Genomic DNA, 19,426 nt, shown 5'->3' with positions numbered 1-19,426 from the left:
TATGTTATAATCACAAGCAAATTTGCACAGCTACTGGATTGCCCCCCCCCCCCCGCCCCCCCCCCCCCCCCCCCCGCACAACCTCCCCACTCTCAACATTCCAGCACCAAAGTGATACATCTGTTAATCGAGCCTACATTTTCACATCATCACCCAAAGTCCCTATCTCACATGAGGGCTCACTCTTGGTGTTCTGTGCTTGGGACAAACGTGGAATGACATGTATCTGTCACTATAGTATCATACATAAAAGTTTCACTGCCCTAACAATCCACTGGGTTCTGCCTGTTCGTCTCTCCATACGCCCAATCCCTGGCAAACAGCAGAGACCTTTTTACTGTCTCCGTAGTTTTGCCTTTTCCAGAATGTCATATAGTTGGACTCATACAGTATGTGGCCTTTTCAGATAAGCTTCTTTCACTTCATAATACGCTTTAAGTGTCCTCTATATCTTCTCATGGCTTGATAGCTCATTTCTTTTCAGCGCTGAGTAACTTTTTGTGTGGCTCTGCCACAGTTTGTTTATCCATTCACAAGCTGAAGGACATCTTGGTTGCCTCGAAGTTTTGGCACTTATTAATAAAGCCGCTGTAAACCTATGTGTGCGGGGTTTTGTGTGGACAGTAAGTTTTCATTTCATCTGGGTAAATGCCAAGGCGCGCGGTTGCTGGATCATACAGTGAGAATATGTGTAGTTTTATGAGACACTGCCTGCTGCCTTCCAAAGTGGCCGCCCCACTTGGCGTGCCACCGGCCACGAATGAGACTTGCTGTCGCTCCTCATCTTTGTCAGCATTATGTGCTGTGGATGTGTTGGATTTCGGCCATTCTAGGTGTGTGTGGTGGAATCTTGTTTTAATTTGCAATTCTGTAATGACCTATGATGTCGAGCATCTTTTCCTATGCTTATTTGCCATCTTGGGGAGGTGTCTGTCTGGGTCATTTGCTCATTTTTTAGTTCAGGTTGTTTATTTCCTTACTGTTGAGTTTTAAGAGTTCTTTGTGTATTTTGGACAACAATCCTTTATCAGATGTGTTTTTAACCAATCTCTTCTTCCAGTCGGTGACTTTTCTTCTCATTCTCTTGACATTGTCTTTCGGCCCATTTCTTAAAACCTATGTAGCTAAAAACAACTCTAATCTACAATTGAAAAAACACACAGCTTAATTTGCCATGGAAGTCATGCCATGGAAGTGGGAATGAGGTTTTAAAAACCAGTGTTTTGCATAAGGAAGCTGCTTATGACACAACTGAAGGGAAGAGAACAGTGGTGGCTTGGGACAGTATACACCAGAGCCCTCATATATCACTCCTCTGCTTACCCTTGCTTCAGGTTGATGGAGAGAGGAAGGGGCTATGTTGTTCTCTGAAATAGACTGAGCCTGTTATAAAATTGACCACGTTCATTATTACAGGCATATTTTTCCTGGAAGTGCCAACTATTGACTTGGATGATATATTTGCTCACGGGCCATAGGAAGACTTTTCTTTTAGCACTAAGTAATCTTAATTTATTGCATGTTCTCATGACCCAATGGTTCAAGTTGTCTGTTTTTGCTTTTGTTTGTTTTGCTTTTAAAATCTGTTTTCCCTGTCCCCAAAATGAGGGCAGTATGTAAGAAAGATATTATTTATTTTCTGGCTCTATTGAACTTGCCCCATTTTAGAATTTGTTAGGTAAAAATGTGAGTTTGACAGTATTAACTCTGATCAGTAGTTATGTTCTGTGAGTCTGTATCTGGTGAAAAAGTTGACCACGTCCCCCTTTTAATGTAATCATGGCATACATCGTGCTTATAGAAACCGGCGGTGACCCTCTTTACAAGGCCATTTGGGTGGACAATCAGTACCTTAGTAGGATGTTGGAGAATGAAGCTCTCTTCTCCTTGACCACTGGGATCATAGGGAGAGGAGCGGCTCTAGGGAAGTTTTTATGGTGTTCGACTGTATTCTGTTCTGTCATTGCATGTAAGAAGATTTTCAGGATCTCTAACTAGTTTACGATCATTTTTAACATTTCAGAAATTAATTGAAGCAGTTTTTTCTATGTTAATCTTTTTTGTGTGCTTTTCTGGATTTACTTAAATGATATATTTCTCAAATCAGGTTTGCAGTCCTGGGAAGACATTGACAAACTAAATTCATTCCCCAAACTTGAAGAAGTGAGATTATTAGGAATTCCTCTTCTGCAGCCCTATACCACCGAGGAGCGGAGGAAATTGGTAATAGCCAGGTCTGTTGTCTGATGACTCTCCTTGCTTCTCTCGGGCCTTGTTTCATTAAAGGGATGGTGCACTAATGAGGGGGAGTGCACCATACGTTTCCCTGTCTCTTGAACAGACAGCACTTGAAGGGGCTGCGTCTGTAGCTCCAAATCCCAGAAGAAAGAGAACACGGTGTGATGAGAAAAATGTGAAAAGTAATTGGCCTGCCAAGAGCACTGAAACGTTCCCTCACAAATCTATTCTATTTTTACACTTTTTAATACTTAACAATATTTGAAGCCCTGTTTTGGATTATGGAGAAAAAGTAGGTATAACAGGGAATGAGTTCTATTTTAGTTGTATTTATTTTCTCTGTTAACATAGTGTCATTTAAAGCGTAAATACCTAAAAATTGGACGGTTTCAGTTCTATGAAACTTAAGAGAGCAGCATCTGTGTTTTCTCCTTGAATATAGATTGACTTAAACATGACTACCACACGGCTGTGTTCTTCCTCTGGCTCCCCTGCCTCTCGTGTCTCCATCTCTGCCTCTCCCAGACTGCTGAAATGAGTGTTTATTTTTGTATAAGCCTTTAGCAGCAGTAAGATTTTGGCTGAGATGTAAAGGGCCGTGAAGCTTTCATTTGTTCTCTTTGCGTGCCACACATAGTGGTTTTGAAAGGGGCTTTAAGTTTCCTAAAGAAGAGTGGTTCTTCAAAGCAGATGAACATAGGGAAAAAAAAGAGAAGAGAGGGGCCAACCAGAAAGCACTCTTAACTGTAGAGAACACACTGAGGTTTGCTGGAGGTGAAGGTGATGGGTATTAAGGAGGGCACTTGTGGTGAGCACCAGGTATTGTATATAAGTGGGGAATCACCAGATTCTCGTGCAGCTAATATTACATCCATGCTAACTAACTGGAATTTAAATAAAAACTTGAAAAACGAAAAAAATTTAAAAAGCGGAGTATTCTTTAAACAGGGTGTTGCTCTTTCTACCCAGCTAACACCTAACAGATCCTTACTGCTTTGTAACATACACGTTAATATCTCACTGAAGAAATACATTTCAGCATAGTTTCCTTCTAGAAAGAGTAAGTCCTGTAGTAGGCCTTATACTTTACTTTCTTCACGTAATTCTGTTGTAAATATAGTAAATTGATTCCTTTACTGTCTACTCTGTAGACCTCTGCTGTCCAGTATGGTACCATTAGCTATGTGTGACTTTTGAACACTTGAATTATGGCTAGTCTGAATCGAGATGTGCTGTAAGTGTAAAAATATACACGGGATTTCAAATACTTTATATGAAAAAGAGAACATTAAGTATCCTATTAGTTATTTGTTAGTATTGATCGCAGGTTGAAATAATTAAATCCTGGATATAGTGGGTTAAATAAAAATATATCCTTAAAATTAATTTCACCTGTTGTATTTTTATTTTTTTAAATATGGCTACTAGAGGGGCGCCCAGTGGCTCAGTCAGTTAAGTGTTCGACTCTTGATTTTGGCTCAGGTCATGATCTCACAGTTCATGGGATCAAGCCCCATGTCGGGCTCTGTGCTGACAGCATAGAGCCTACTTGGGATTCTCTCTCTCTCTCACACTCTGACCCTCCCCTCCTCGTGTTCTCTCTCTCTCTCTCTTCTCTGTCTCTTTTCTCTCTTCTCTCTTTCTTGCTCTCTCTGTTTCTCCCAGAAAATAAATGAATATTTTTAAATAAATAAGGCTACTAGAAAATTTAAAATTACATACGTGGCTTGGATTATATTTAAGTTGGACAGTGCTGGCTAGAATCTTATTTTGAAAGGTAAGGTATAATTATAAAAGGTCAGTGTCACATCTAAAAATGAAACTTTAGGGGAACCTGGGTGGCTCAGTTGGTTAAGCATCCAACTCTTGGTTTCAGCTCAGGTCGTGATCTCACAGTTCTCAGTTGGAGCCCCGTGTCAGTCTCTGTGCTGACAGTGCATAGCCTGCTTGGGATTTTCTCTCCCTCTCTGCCCCTTCCCTGCTCACTCTCTCTGTCTCTCTCTCAAAATAAATAAATAAATAAATAAATTTTTTAACGAGACTTTAGGCATTTTGGGTCCTTTTATTCTATACCACTTTAGTTCATGTAGGTAGTTGTACATAAGCAGAGTTACATCAAACGTGTCCTTTCAAGAGAATAAGACTGGGCCTCAAACCAATGATTTTATTTCGAAAGCTGAATATTCTTAGTATCTTAACATGTCTTTATTTTGGTTTTTACTTACAGATTGCCATCCGTCTCCAAACTTAATGGCAGTGTTGTTACTGATGGTGAGCGAGAAGATTCGGAGAGATTTTTTATCCGTTACTATGTGGATGTTCCACAGGAAGAAGTGCCATTCAGGTAAAAACTACTCATCAGTTTAGCTACATTTTAGCAAGTATTGAGGCAATTTAAGAACTGTTGCTTTAGAGCAAATCTAATAATTTGTTACGTGACCCTTTTAGAGGACTTTGGTGATAGGTTAAAAAAAAAAAAAAGGAAGAAACACAAAGCAAACCCATTTTATCTCGTTTTCCACAGTGTGTTTCTTCTAACCTTGCACTTGTATTAAGAATGGTCGGGTAAGTATTTGACCACTTCCACCCCCATGCTCCATGTCATTGATCCCTGTTTGATTCTCTTCTCCAGGGACACATCTTCACCTCCCCAAAAACTGGTCTCTTCTTTCACATTGACCTGCTTTCAGGATATACTAGGTTCTGCAGTTTGGAAGATTTGGCAAATAGGCATTAGGTTTCGAGAATACGGGGAAAGGACTAGAAAACAGACTCTTAAGGAAATACTAAAGGAATTAGGATGGTTGAGTATGAAGAGAAATGCGGAGGGCTGAATTAGTGATTACCTTTAAGCATACGAAGAGTTACTGTACATAGTTTGAGGAGCAACTACCTTTTTTTATGTTTGCTTATTAAATAAAAATAAATGAAACTTTGAGTATAGTTGGCACACAATGTCACATTAGTTACAAGTGTGCAACAGAGAGATTCAACAAGTGTGTATGTTGTGTTGCACTCACCATCAGTGTGGCCACCGTCTGGGACCACACAACACGATTGCAATACCATTCATTATATTCTGCGTTCTGTACCTTTCACTCATGGCATCATTGGGAGCCTGTGTCCTCCTGTCCCCTTTGCCCGTTTTGCCCATTCCCCTTCCCCCTTCCTCCGGCAGCCACCAGGTTGTTCTCTGTGTTTACAGGTCAGATTCTGCTTTTTGCTTTGTTTGTTTTGGTTTTTAGATTCCACATGCAAGTGAAATCACATGGCATTTGTCTTTATCTTATTTATTTCACTTAGTTTAATATCCTCTAGGTACATCCATGTTGTCACAAATGGCAAAAAAAATGTCATTCTTTTTTATGGCTGAGTAATATTTCAGCGTGTGTGTGTGCGTGTGTGTGTGCGCGCGTGTGTGTGTGTGTGTGCGTGTGCACGTGCCACATCTTTATCCACTCATCTATCGATGGACACTTGAGTTGCTTCCGTATCTTGGCTATTGTAAATAATGCTGCAGTGAACATAGAGGTGCACATATCTTTTCAAATTAATGTATTTTTAATTCTTTGGATAAGTACCCAAAAGTGGAATAGCTGTATCATATGGTATTTCGAGTCTTAACTCTCTGAGGGACCTCCATACTGTTTTCCACAATGGCTACACCAATTTATGTTCCCACCATAATGCATGAAGGTTGGGAAGGAGCTACATTTAATACCCTGTAAATGTAAAAGGAAATGTAACAGGTATGATAGAGGTAAACATACAAGGAAAAAATATCCCCCAAAACTGGTTTTTAGGTGTTGGCAACTAGAACCACTAAGCAAAAATGTTCTATGCTTTCCTTAATGACCTTAACAAATAACACGAATCACATTAGACAAGCAGGATGCAAGTTAGGACTGAATGGGAGTCTAGTCAGTTGATCTTCTGGTTATAAATTTCTGTGATTCCAATTCATCCTTACTAAATATATCTAATTTTCCCCAGAGTTTTCTATTACTTACAGCTTTGAGGGGGTTAACATTCTATAAGGCTCAACTAGTACTGTATAAAAAGATTCTGTGGTTTTGTTAGTAGTATTTTAAAGCATAAACATTTTAAAAATATGAGACAAATCAAGATTTTTGAAGATTGCCTTTTAAAATTAGCTAAGGACAGCCAAATAGGGAGAAATAAATATTACCGTGCCTTTTAATACAACCTAGAAATAATAGGTTAAGCAGCATGACTTTTTTTTTTTTGTAAAACATGACCTAACATCTATAGTTTTACTTGATTCACTCTAACTTATTAACGGGAGAAGTAAATATTTGGGCTTTGAGCATAAGCTCATCATATAGTTTATTTAATTTCCAGCCCGCTGCAGGAAGTAGCGCACATATAGGCAGTACGTTGTTTTCTGTCTCGATGGCATAATTTTCCTAAAGTGCGTATATACCTCTGCACTAGTCCGTGTTCTTGAATTCGGGTCACGGCCACCATCTTCAACCACAGGAGGAATTTATTGGAAGGATATTGAGAAACTGCGAGAATTGTTAGGCAAGCTGCAGAACCAGGCGTAGACAGGAGCCAGGGGCAGCAAGAGCAGCCAAGGTGTCACTTGGTGTTTGGCCTCACGTGTCTCTGCTGGCACCGTCCTCCCTAGTCACCACAGTGCTGGACTTCACCGCCGGACACTTGCGGTTGTGCAACGGGCTGTGCTGGAAATAATCTCTCGCTGACCTTTGCCTCTGTGTCTGACCAATGGATTGGCTGTGTTTAGGGTACGTGCTCACATTTTGTCTTCAGAGAGATAGGGAGAGGGATTACCTGTTCCACTTTGGCTTCTGCAGTGAGAGGTAGAATCCTGCTTTGCCTGATCTTGGGACTTTTCCCCAAACAGGAGCAATTCAGCAAAAAGAACCTCTATGATAGTCTGCCATTTTGACTGTCCAACATCTATGAGGATACCTTTTCCGCATAGTTCTACATATAAAAAATTATTCTTACCTGTCCTAATGTAGTCCTTGTACAAATGAAAACACATTTCTTTCTCCTGAAATGAGATAACCTGTTTATTCTAATCCTAAAGACTGTGACCAATTAGCTACTGTAAAAGATTCAAGCTATTTTAATTACCACTCTGGCCTTGCTGCCTGTTTATGGAATTATGCCTCCTTTCCCACTCACTAGTGGTTAAATGTCACTGCTTAGTGTCTTCCACTTTTCTTGAAATTGAAATGAGCAAACTGATGTCAGTGCCTTACTGGTCTGTTAAATATTTTTCACAGGTGTGAGTGTTCTACTCACGAATGTATTTTTTAAGGCCTTGGAAAAGGAAGTGTCTTCTAGGTCCTTTGGTTCATAGATGGAGAATCAGTGAAGGAATAACATGGGTGGCAATAATTTCCATCATTCCTGTGTCCTGAAGTGTTTTATTTTCTCCTTCCACATCATCCCCCAAATTGGTGGCATCTCAACTTCGTTTAGCATAGACCACCATGAGTCCAATTTCTAATCATCCAACTAGACGAAATTTTAGAACCACTTCCAGCCACTAAAGCTACCTTTTTGAACTCAGAACCTCTGGTACTGTACTTACATCAACAGAATCAGCTAGATCTAACATTGCTTCTCCTTCCTGGGTCAGCACACTCGGAATCTATTCCTGTACTTATTTCCTGCATTTTGTCCACGTAAATGACCGAATTCTTGCAATTCCTTTGATGTTTTTGTAATCAACCCCACAGAGCATGCTGTGATCTGATGGTAGTGGAGCAGAGTGTGTGTGTGTGTGTGTGTGTGTGTGTGTGTGTGTGTGTGTAAGGATGAGGCAAATAGGGATTCGTTCACTCTTGCAAGGTAATTCCCTTAGGCAGGGGTTTCTCCCGCCTTCTCAAGCAAGAGAGGAACAGTCTCTTTAAGCCTGCTAGCCAGGGGCCTGAGTGAGGATTAGGGATTCAGGATGTTCCCGAGCCCTCAGAGTCTTCCTATGTACCTCTACTCCGGGTCATTCTCCTCCCCATCCCCACTCTTTCCGGTCCGTGCTTCAGCTTTCGTAGAACAGTCCCGATATGGATACAGATTTAACTGGCCTGTAATTCAGCAACCTGGGGCATCAAACTGTGTGCATTTGTTTTTAATAGCTACCTCAGCTTTATTGTTGTAAGAGAAAAGACACTTTAAAGTACCTGGGTTTCAGTCTGCTTTGAGCCTAGTTCCTAGGGATTTGACCTTAATATTCTCTTGATTCAGGTTGTCTTATGCCCTTAGAGTAGCAGATGCTCTGCCTCATAGTCTTGAATTCTTCCTACCGTTCACATTGTTTTATTCTTGGCAGCACTCTGTGAATCACCTAGAGCTCTCCATGGGGCCACAAGTGGTCATGAGTTACTTCACTACACCATGTCAAGGCCTTTGCACAATCCCTTCCATGAACACTAAGACGACGTTCGCTGGGCCTGCTAGGCCAAAAACCAATTTCAAATTGCCTATAATTACCTGCGAGGCTCTTGCTGGTAATCTCCCTGGTGCCAGTTTCTGAGTGCACACAACAGAAATCAACTCTGGCCAACTTCAGTAGGGTATGAATTTAGTAAAAGAATAATGAATACTATGTAGCTCACAGAATTGACAGGAAGATTAGAAAATCAGGCGTAGGCAGGATTGTTGGAAAGCCAGGCACAGCCAAGATTTCTAGATCTCTCTCTACAGACTCTGGTCACTGGTCAGTCATCAACACGCTGCTAGACTTCATTGCCCCCACACATTTACAGTCATGCCTTTGAATTCTTGATTTTTCTGTATCTGCTATGAATAATCGCTGTTAGACCTTGTGTCTTTGCATTTCCAGTTACAGTTAGGTAAGTTTGTTACCTTCCTGTGTTTTGGCTTTCAGGGAAAGAAGAAAGAGTATTTACTCCTCGTTAGTTTTGTAGTGGAAAATAGTTCCTACTTCTGATCTGTCTGGGGTTTCCCTCAAATCCGATGCTGGACAGCTAAAGTTGACATATATCCACTATAGTACCTGTTCCCTAATAGTTTTTTTGTTTGTGTGTTTGTTTGTTTGTTTTCATAAATCCTCCAGTAGAATGATCTGCTCCGGTAGAGCAAATATTTTTTGAGCCATTGTAATGCGCTAGGAACTGTGTTAGGCAATTAAAAAAGAACTGTAATACCATTCATCCTGATGTCAAGATGGAATGATGGATAAGCATGGAGGAATTTGTATTATAATGCATTTATTATGAATTAAGAATACTGATCTATAAAGGTGTTTACTGTGGCTATCATTTTTTTAATTGTCTTCCAAATTATATGCATAATCTCTCCTTAAAATACCAATGAACAGTGAATAACACAGTGTCTAGGTAGTAAAAGGTGAAAATTTGACTCTGGATAATTCAATAATTCATACAGAACCACATTTGAACTTTAGTTTCCAGGTAGGATGGGTTTTGGAGAAATAAAATCCATTTGACCATGGATTTTTTAAAAACCAGTGCTTAACTTGATTTTCCTATAAATTCTGACTTCTACCAACATCTTTTTCCAATTGTTAGGTTCCCTGAGCTTTTCCTTCTCCTTCCATTAAACAGGTAATACTTGTATTCAACTTAGACGTAAGAAAAGGTAGCCAGTATGTCTTTCAAGGGCATGAATAAAAAGCCATTATGATCAGTTGAATGTCCTTTATGGTAGCAAAGTGATTTTGTGAGTCAGTTGTATTACTCACACACATCTGTTTCCATGTGATTAGTCGTTTTAGCAACAGAAGACTTTATAAAGATGATCCATAAATTTACATATTCTGTTTTTCTCCCTCAGACTACAACACTAGCTCCAGTTACCTGAACGATTTCAATTTTTTTATGATGAACAGAATAAAATGTTTAGAGGACAAAAGGGAGATACACTTAATTAAGAGTTTTGTAATTTCTTACAGATGCTCAGTTATCCTTTTTATTGTTTTCTGTTGATAGGTGGAGCTGGAAGTCTGTCGTTTACTGTAGATGTTCATGGTAATAATGGACTAACACAGAAGAACGAGCAGTTGCTTATATGTTTCATGTGGATTTACTTTGTGAGATAATGGAAGGCAAAAAATTTCTGCTCCTGATTCTTGACCTTTAAACATCATAGTGTTTGCTTTTCCAATCAATGGACACTGTCTTTTGAAGCCTTCATCTGTGCCTTGTCTTTTCGTGGCTTGTGTAACAGTGGTGTGCTATTTCAAAATAAGTTCCGTGTGTGCTGCAGGTGGCTGAAAAGATGTCCTCACTGGGCTGGTTGTATTTCATTTATTGGACTCTCAGATTTTACCAGAGGAACTTCTAGGAAGTAACTCTGGATTCTAGCTGGGTTTCAAAGGGCAGTTAGTTTAACTTATTTACCGAACACTTGCTGTGAACCAAGAGGCTGTGGGCCAGAAGTGGGAGGCAAAGAGACAAAAAAGTACTGTCTGCTCTCAAGAAGCTTGCCATCTGGGCTAAGCTAAAGACGTATCTCCTTTGCTGGCTCCTGTTCATGTTCTCCACCTCTAAAAATAAAGATACCATAGGATTTGGTCCTCGGACTTCTCCTCTTTTGTACTCATCCTTAGGTACTTTTATCCAGTCCTGCGTCTTTACGTGCCTCCTCTATTCTAATAACTGCCAAATTCATTCTCCAGCTCTGATCTGCCCCTGAGTTTCAGCCTAGTATTTCCAAAGGCCTACCTGACATCTCCACCTGAATGTTTAAACCTGTTGTGTCCCAAACCAAACTTCTGATACCCTCCCTTACCTTTCTCTGGCCCCTGCCTCTACTGCCACGTCTGCTCCTCTGCAAGTTTTCCATCGCTCGTTTTTCCAGTTGCCAGGGACAAAACCTCAGAGTTGTCCCTGATTTCCTTCTCCCATACTCCACATCTAGTCGATTAGGTTTTTTTCTTTCAGTACCACTTCCAAAAATATATAGGCAATCTGTCTATTTCTTACCATTCGTTTTAGTTCAAGCTTCCATCGTGTCTTACCTGTATTATTCTAGCACCCTCCTATATGGTCTCCCTCAATTCACCTTGCCCCTGTGGCTTATTGTCCACATGGGAGCCAGTTTATCAGAACTCAAGTTTATTTAAAAAACAAAAAACGAAAAAGCCTTCCCGTGCTGTTCCTGAAACCCATCAAGCACACTCCCACCTCAGGCCTTTGTACTTTTTCCCTCTGTGGAATGCACAAGGTTAACTGCATGGCTTTCTCTCTTTGGGATACCTTATCAGAGACTCCTCCCTGACCAGCTGATCTCAAACAGTGCGACTCTGTCTCCTGCAATTCTCTTAACCTACTTTTATTTTTCTTATTTAGCAACACCTGACTTGCATTTTTTATACGCTCCTGGCCTCCCCACACTCTACTGTAAGTTCTGTAAAGGCAGGGACTTCTGTTTTGTACCTGGTCCTAACCTCAACGCCTAGGGTGGTGCCTGACAAAACAGCCAAAATAGTTCAGTAAAATGACTGAATCTCCGCATATGCTCAGGGAGCACGAAGCAGGGTTACTCTGCTCTGCTGGAAAAGGTGGTACTTCCTAGACAATGAAGGAGTCAACCTGGTGAAGGGGAGGGGAGAATGTTCCAGACAGAAGGGCAAAAAAGGAAATAACTCCTGATGTGTAGTGATCTGCAGTGGTTTGAAATGCTTCGTGGAAAGTAGCCACAGTAGTCCTGGGCGGGAAGGTAGGAGCCAGGGCAGGGCCTTGAAGACCTTGGTATGCCATGCCAGGACACTAGGACTTTTTTTTGCATGCAGTGGAAAATCATTGAGACATTTCAAGTGGGGAAGTCCTCAGGCAGATTGTGGTTTCTATTTCGAGGGAGAAGCTTAGAGAGAACTAGTTAATAACTGAAACTTTGGTAAAGCAAATGTGCACTGGGGGTGGCTTATGTCCTTATGCAGAGGGGCACGTGAGGACTGAATTCCATTGTGGAATTTGAAATAGTCCTTAGAAAACGCACGGGGAAGTTCTACTTGTTTTCTGATATGTATAGCCCTGATTTATCTAGGGGTATAAGAGTATCACTTTTAGAGAAAAAGAAACCTACACGTTTGTGAATCTGTGCAAGTTAAAGCGTACTATCGTTTTTGCCTCGCCATTTATCAAATGTCTGTCTGCATTGCCTATATTTATCAGTTTTTCCTTTATGTTGTTTGCTTTATCTCCATTTCCTCTGCGTGAATTTAAATTGCTTATTTAGTACTGAACTAATACCGGTCTTCCTCTGTTAAGTTTTAAAGAGAAACAAAAAGAAAACCCATGTAACTTTTCTTTGAGAAATCAACATATCATGTGAACATAAAGGAAAGGAAGCAAAAATAATATAAAAACAAGGAGGGGGACAAAACATAAGAGACTCTTATTAAATACAGAGAACAAACTGAGGGGTGCTGGAGGGATTGTGGGTGGGCGGATGGGCTAAATGGGTAAGAGGCATTAAGGAAGACAACTTGTTGGGATGAGCACTGGGTGTTCTACGTAGGGGATGAGTCACTGGAATCTACTCCTGAAATCATTATTGAACTATGTGCTAACTAACTTGGATGTAAATAATAATAATAATAAAACATCAACATATCATGTGTCTTTTACGGTTCAACTGTTTCTTTGGGGGAGGAGGTTGGTGGTTTTTTGTTTTTTGTTGTTTTTTACGTTTTTATTTTAATCACCTGGTGCTCATCACACATGTGCGCCCTCCTTAATCCCTGTCACCTATTTCACTCCTCCCCACCCCTTCCATCTGGTAACGATCAGTTTTGTTCTCTTTAGGTAAGAGTCTGTTTATTGGTTTGTGTCTCTCTTTTTTCCCCTTTGCTCCTTTGTTTTGTTTCTTAAATTCCACATTTGAATGAAATCATACAGTATTTGTCTTTCTCTGACTTATTTCACTTAGCATTATACTGTCTAGCTCCATGCATGTCATTGCAATTAGCAAAATTTCATTCTTTTTTGTGGCTGAATAATATTCTTTTGTATGTATATACCACATCTTTTTTACCCTTCATCAGTCACTGGACATTTGGGCTGCTTCTGTATCTTGGCTATTGTAAATAATGCTGCTGTGAACATAGGAGTGTATGTGTCCCTTTGCTACAGTATTTTTGATTAGTATTTTTGTATTCTTTGGGTAGATACCAGTAGTGTGATTGCTGGATCGTAGGGCACTTCTGTTTTTCACTTTCTGAGGAACCTCCATATGTTTTCCAGAGTATCTGCACTAGTTTGCATTCCCACCGGCAGTATACCCAAGGTTCCTTTTTCTCCAGATCCTTGCCCAAACCTGTTGTTTCTTCTGGTTTGGAGTTTAGCCATTCTGACAGGTGTGAGGTGTTGTCTCATTGTAGTTTTGATTTGTATTTTTCTGACAATAAGTGATGATGAGCACCTTTTCATGTGTCTGTTGGGCATCTGGATGTCTTCTTTGGAGAAATGTCTGTTCATGCCTTCTGCCCATTTTTAACTGGATTATTTGCTCTTTGGGTGATGCATTTTAGAAGTTCTTTATATATTTTGGAACTAATCCTTTGTCGGATATGTCATTTGCAAATATCTTCTCCTACTCAGTAGGTTGTCTTTTAGTTTTGACTGTTTCCTTCACTGTACAGAAGCTTTTTATTTTAATGTAGTCCCGGTAGTTTATTTTTGCTTTTGTTTCCCTTGCCTCAGGGGACCTATCTACTGCTGATGTCACAGACATACTGCCTGTGCTCTCTTCAAGGATTTTTATGGTTTCTGGTCTCACATTGAGGTCTTTCATCCATTTTGAATTTATTTTTGTGTCTGGTGTAAGAAAGTGGTCCAGTTTCATTCTTTTGCATGTTGCTGTCCAGTTTTCTCAACGTCATTTGTTGAAGATGTTTCTTTTTGTTTTTGATGATAGCGGGGAGGAAGTAAATTCACTGATTTGGGGGATCTCTTTTTTTCAGGCTTTGAATTTTGTTTTTCATGAAGAGTTAGAAGAGGCATAGCTCCAGTGAACAATTATTTGCTGGGAAGAGACACTGTTGTCAGAGAGAGCAGCAAAGCCAGAAATAGGTTTTCTTAAAGGCTTTGCTTCAGTTTTACTCTCCTTCGATACCTCACTTTCTGTTTGTCCTAAGGGGTCCCTAAACTATGCCCCGGGAAGTCCTTAATTATGTCAAGGATTATATTAGGCATTCCTCAAATGCTTATTGGCTTGTCATTAGTGGCATGCTTTTTAAAATATGGAGAGTATGTTTTTTTCCTCCTTAAGACTAATGGCTTTTCTAAATACAGCTGATTGTATCTTCACGTTATTGTGAGAGCAGGGCAGCAGCTTGTATTCAGACACCACCTCAGTGAAGGCTTGCTTTGTCTTGGATGCTGGAGAAATCCTAGTGTGCTGCATCTGTTACCTCATATTCCTTGCAGACAGAGGACCTGCTGTTGTGAAGGAACATTCCTACATTGGACAGGAGTCTCTTGGGCTTCTCCATATTGCCAGGCTCCATCATCCTCTGACAAGGGCCGTGACACAGCACTCTTCCCATTCAGCTTCCAGTCTGATGAGAAACAAAAGGGGCTTTCTCCTTGGCGCACCACGGAGAGCCCCTGAAATGGTAGCTTTCCCTGTCGCTCACAGCCTTTGTCATTCCAATTACCTTGGACTTGATTTTGACTTCTTGCCACTTTCCCAGCCCAGCAGAAGATAGGCTACCTTCCTCATCTTGATTGGAGTTATATATGAGAATTTGCATATACCTGCAAAGGAAAGAGAGAATGAGAATCGGCCCGCCCACATCATGGTCTTGGGGGAAATGATCTTTGGCGTCTCGACTTTTGTTTTGGTCAGGGCAGGGGCCAGTTTTGATCTTTGTTTTGCTTCTGTTTGCTTTTTAGGATTAAAAAAAAAAATACTGAGAACAATAAAATAAAATACTCATGTTCACGTTATTCAGAACTGGTGATTACTAATGTTTTACTATTCACTGCCAGTTTATTTTTTAAATTGAAAGTAACAGTATCACAGGTGAAATTAGAGGAGGTTTTTGCCCCTGTTCTCAGTCCTGTTTATGCCAAGAAGTAATCCCTGGCAAGAATTTGATGTGTATCCCTTCTGTCTACTTACTATATTGTATATATCCATAAAAATATAAAATGGGATTTTATAACTCTGTGTTAATATGCACTGCAGTTTCTTCTCTCCGTCTATAACTTTTCAGTCTCCTCTTTGCACTTTGTATTTTGTTGAAAAGAAGTTTCAAAAGTTTACCATTAAATGTGTCAGTCTTTCACTCTGTGGTTTATTCTTACTCCATCTTTTCTAACAGAATCTTTTCTTTTCCAGAGATCACTTAAGATAATCTCCTGGCTTTTTTTCGAAATGTGTTTTCACATTTGTGTCTTTGATCCACCCGGAATCTGTTTTTGCAGATGGTGTCAAATAGAGATGTGAGGGTTTGCTTTTTTCCCCATATGGATAATTGGTGTTCACCACTGATCTTTAATGCTGCCACTGTCATATATCTCATTTTTTATATGCATGCGTGGTTCTGCCTCCACCCTGGTCTTTTCCACTGGTGTATGTGTCCTTTCCTATACCGTTACAAAATCATGAAATCACATTGCAAAGTCTGAATTCCCATTAAGGGCAGGTCTCTACACCTAATTGTTTCTCAGATTACCTTTGAGATTGTAGCCTCATTTCCCTAGTAAATTTTAGGGTTGACTTACCAAGAACCACAAAAATCCTGCTGCAGTTTGGATTCTGATTGTAGTGAATTCACTGACTAATTTGGGAGAATTGACAGCTTGATACTATTTTGTCTTCTCATCTGTGAACATAGGAGATCTTCCCATTTAATTCAGAGCATCTTTTATGTCCTTCAGCATTGTTTCTAATTCTCTCTCAAAGGCCTCGTGCATATTTGTTCAGTTCTGTTTCTAGGCGTCTTATGCATTTTGTTGCTATTTTAAATGAAATCATTTTTTCTGTTACTGCTTTCTAATTGCCTATTGTTGGTGTAGAAGAATGCTGTGTATTTGTGTGTGCTGGTCATGTAGCCATCGGTCTCGCTGTCGTATAAGATAGTTAATCTCTACTTTCTTCTGGGTTTCTGGGTAGACAGTCCTGCAGTATAGTATTATCAGTAAAAGAGGGCATCGTCATCTTGTTTCTCACTGTTTCTCACTTTGCTTCCAAAGTTTCGGTGTGAAGTATTTTGATATGAAATAATGACTTTTGCTGTCGGTTTTTCATAGTTGTTTTTCATATCAGGTCGAGGTACTTACTGCCTCTGTTTTTCTAAGAGCTTCTTTTAATATGAACAACTATTGTTTTTTTACAGAATGTTCTTTCTGTAGTGAGGTGAACATGTTTTGATAATCTGAATTTTAGTGATGCATTTTTCAGATAGTGAACCATCTTTGCATTCCTGGAATATTCAACCTGGTTGTAAAATATTAAGTGTTCTTTTACAACACTGCAGAATCTAATTTTATGATTTTATTTAGGATGTTTCCATCCATTTTCATATTTAAATATTTGGTATTGGTTTGTAATGTTCTTTTCTACTGTTCTTTTCTGGTTTTGTTATTGAAGGTTATATTATTAGCTTCATAAAATGAATTGGATTGGTAATTTTATATTTTTCTATTAAAGTAACTTTTTCATTTAGTTTTAACTTTTTATAGTCATTCATAATATTCTTAGGATTTGGGAATAGGTGTTTATGTTTTTAAATTATTTTATTCTATTTAATTCTCACTTGGACCGGGTGATGCTTCCACATGGAACCCAACTGAAAATTTCTGAAACCATATAGACCATAAACCAAGTCTTCCCACTTTTTTAAAAAAATGTTTATTTATTTATTTATTTTGAGAGAGAGAGAGAGGGAGAGAGAGAGCGAGAGAGAGAGCGCACGCACATGAGCAGGGGAGGGAAAGAGAGAATCCCAAGCAGGCTCCGTGCTGTTGACACAGAGCCTGATGCGGGGCTCAATTCCACAAATTGTGAGATCATGACCTGAGGCAAAATCAAGAGTCACATGCTTAACCGACTGAGGTACCCCTCTTCCCACTTTTATCCTTAGCAGCAGCTATTCAGATATGTGGTCCCCAGGTGACTACTGACACTGTTTTCTTGTTACAGTTACATTGCTGTTTAGTGCATAATTTTTGTACATAGCCTTGCTTTTTCTTACTTAACAGATCTTCAACAACATTCTATAATGCCCTTATTACATATTTGTACACACACACATACACACACACACACCCTCTATATAGTTGATCTTTTGTGATCGAAGAAAAGTGCTGCATTAATAGTCATCTCCTTTTCATTCTGAATGTTTATTTCTGCCTTTCTCTCTCTTTTTTTAATTGGTCCTACTGAATGATTATATTTTTAGTAGTATCCTTTGTTTAAAGTTAGGTTTATTGAGGTATAATTGACAGAGTAAGTTCTATTTTTAAGTGTACATTTCTGAGTTTTGACAAAACTACAGTTATGTAACTACCAACACAGTCAGAACATACAACTGTTCTATCGCCCAAAAAAGTCTTTCCCTGACCTCATCCTCTGGCGTCCACTGATCTGTTTTCTGACCCTATAGTTTTCACTTTTCCAGAATGTCACATAAATAGAATCACATAGTATGTGACCTTTTCTTTCAACTGAAATTTTTATTGAGATAATTATAGATTTACATGTAGTTGTAAAAAATAGTACAGGGGCGCCTGGGTGGCTCAGCCAATTAAGCATCTGACATCAGCTCAGGTCATGATCTCACAGTCCGGGAGTTCGAGCCCAGTGGTGGGCTTTGTGCTGACAGCTCAGAGCCTGGAGCCTGCTTCAGATTCTGTGTCTACCTCGCTCTCTGCCCCTCCCCAGCTTGTGCTCTCTCTCTCTGTCAAAAATGAATAAACATTAAGAAAAAATTAAAAAAATATATACAGCCAGGTCCCATGTACCCTTTATCTATTTACTCCCAATAGTAAAATTTTGCAGAATTGTAGTACAGTATCACAACCAGGATTTTAGCGTTGATACAGTTCACTGATTTTATTCAGGTTTCTCCAGTTTTACTTGTACATGTGTCTGTGTGTCTGTGTGTATTTTAGTTCTCTACGTTTTATTGCATGTGTAAGTTTATGTATCCACTGCCACTGTCAAGATGAACAGTTCCATCACCAATGACCTTTCACATTGCCTTTTTATAACCACACTCTACTCCCTGCCAGCTCCCCTATTCCCGTCTCTGTCCCTTAGCAACCACTAATCTTATCTTCATTTATAAAATTTTGCCATCTCAAAAATGTTAGAAAAATAGAACCATACAGTATATAACCTTTTGGGATTTTTTTTTTTTTTTCACTTAGCTTAATTCCCTGGAGAGTCATCTAAATTGTTACACGTATCAGTACTTTGTGCCCTTTTTATTGCTACGTAGTACTCTTTTATTCTTTTTAATTAATACCTACTCAAAGCGTCACCGATCCGTCTATTTTTACTAACCTCTTTTTTTTTTAAGTTTATTTATTTTGAGAGAGAGAGTGTGTGTGCGAGTTGGGGAGGGGCAGAGAGAAGGGGAGATCGAGAATCCCAAGCAGGCTCTGCACTGTCAGCGCAGACCCTGTCTCAGAGCTCTATCTCGCAAACTGTGAGATGGTGACCTGAGCCAAAACTAAGAGTCAGACACTTAACCAACTGAGCCACCCAGGGGCCCCTGCTTTGTAGTAGTCTATGCTATATATGTACTAAAGTTTATTTAACCCTTCATTTATTGAAGAACATCTGGATTGATTCCAGTTTGGGGTTATTACAAATAATATATGAATATTCTTGTATAGGTTTTTTTATGAACATAAGTTTTCATTCCTTCGGATAAATGCCAAGGAGTGCAATTGCCGAACAGCACGGTAGTTGCATATATAGTTGTTTTGTTTTTTTTAACTTGTTTTATTCTTTATTTTTTTAAATTTACATCCATAGTTTTATAAGGAGCTACCATACTGTTTTCTAGAATAACTGTATCATTTTACATTCCCACCAGCAATAAATGGGTGATCAAATTTCTCTGCAGCATTTTCTTGCTGGCATTTGATGTTGTCACTTTTTTCATATTTTAGCCATTCTGGTCAGTGCATAATATCTCCTGATGGCTGATGACTTAATCCCCTGGAATTCGCTGATGGCTAAAGATCTT

General features: G+C 39.5%; 1 protein-coding gene across 5 annotated transcripts in view; it reads left to right on the top strand.

Moving 5' to 3' along the window:
• The window catches only part of TBCEL (tubulin folding cofactor E like), a 75,425-nt gene that overhangs the window by 39,478 nt on the left and 16,521 nt on the right, over positions 1-19,426 (top strand). For 4 of the 5 annotated variants that reach the window (XM_049620919.1, XM_049620895.1, XM_049620909.1 and 1 more), the window contains 3 exons: positions 2,108-2,234; positions 4,466-4,582; positions 10,206-10,244. In XM_049620919.1, the coding sequence (XP_049476876.1) occupies positions 2,108-2,234; positions 4,466-4,582; positions 10,206-10,244 (283 nt within the window). The remainder of the gene's footprint in view (positions 1-2,107; positions 2,235-4,465; positions 4,583-10,205; positions 10,245-19,426) is intronic. The other variant, XM_049620927.1, reaches the window with a different exon arrangement.

Source organism: Panthera uncia, chromosome D1, assembly GCF_023721935.1.
Source record: "Panthera uncia isolate 11264 chromosome D1, Puncia_PCG_1.0, whole genome shotgun sequence".
Classification (NCBI taxonomy): domain Eukaryota; kingdom Metazoa; phylum Chordata; class Mammalia; order Carnivora; family Felidae; genus Panthera; species Panthera uncia.
Note: the sequence above shows the minus strand (reverse complement) of the source record. Positions and strands in the feature narration are given on the sequence as shown.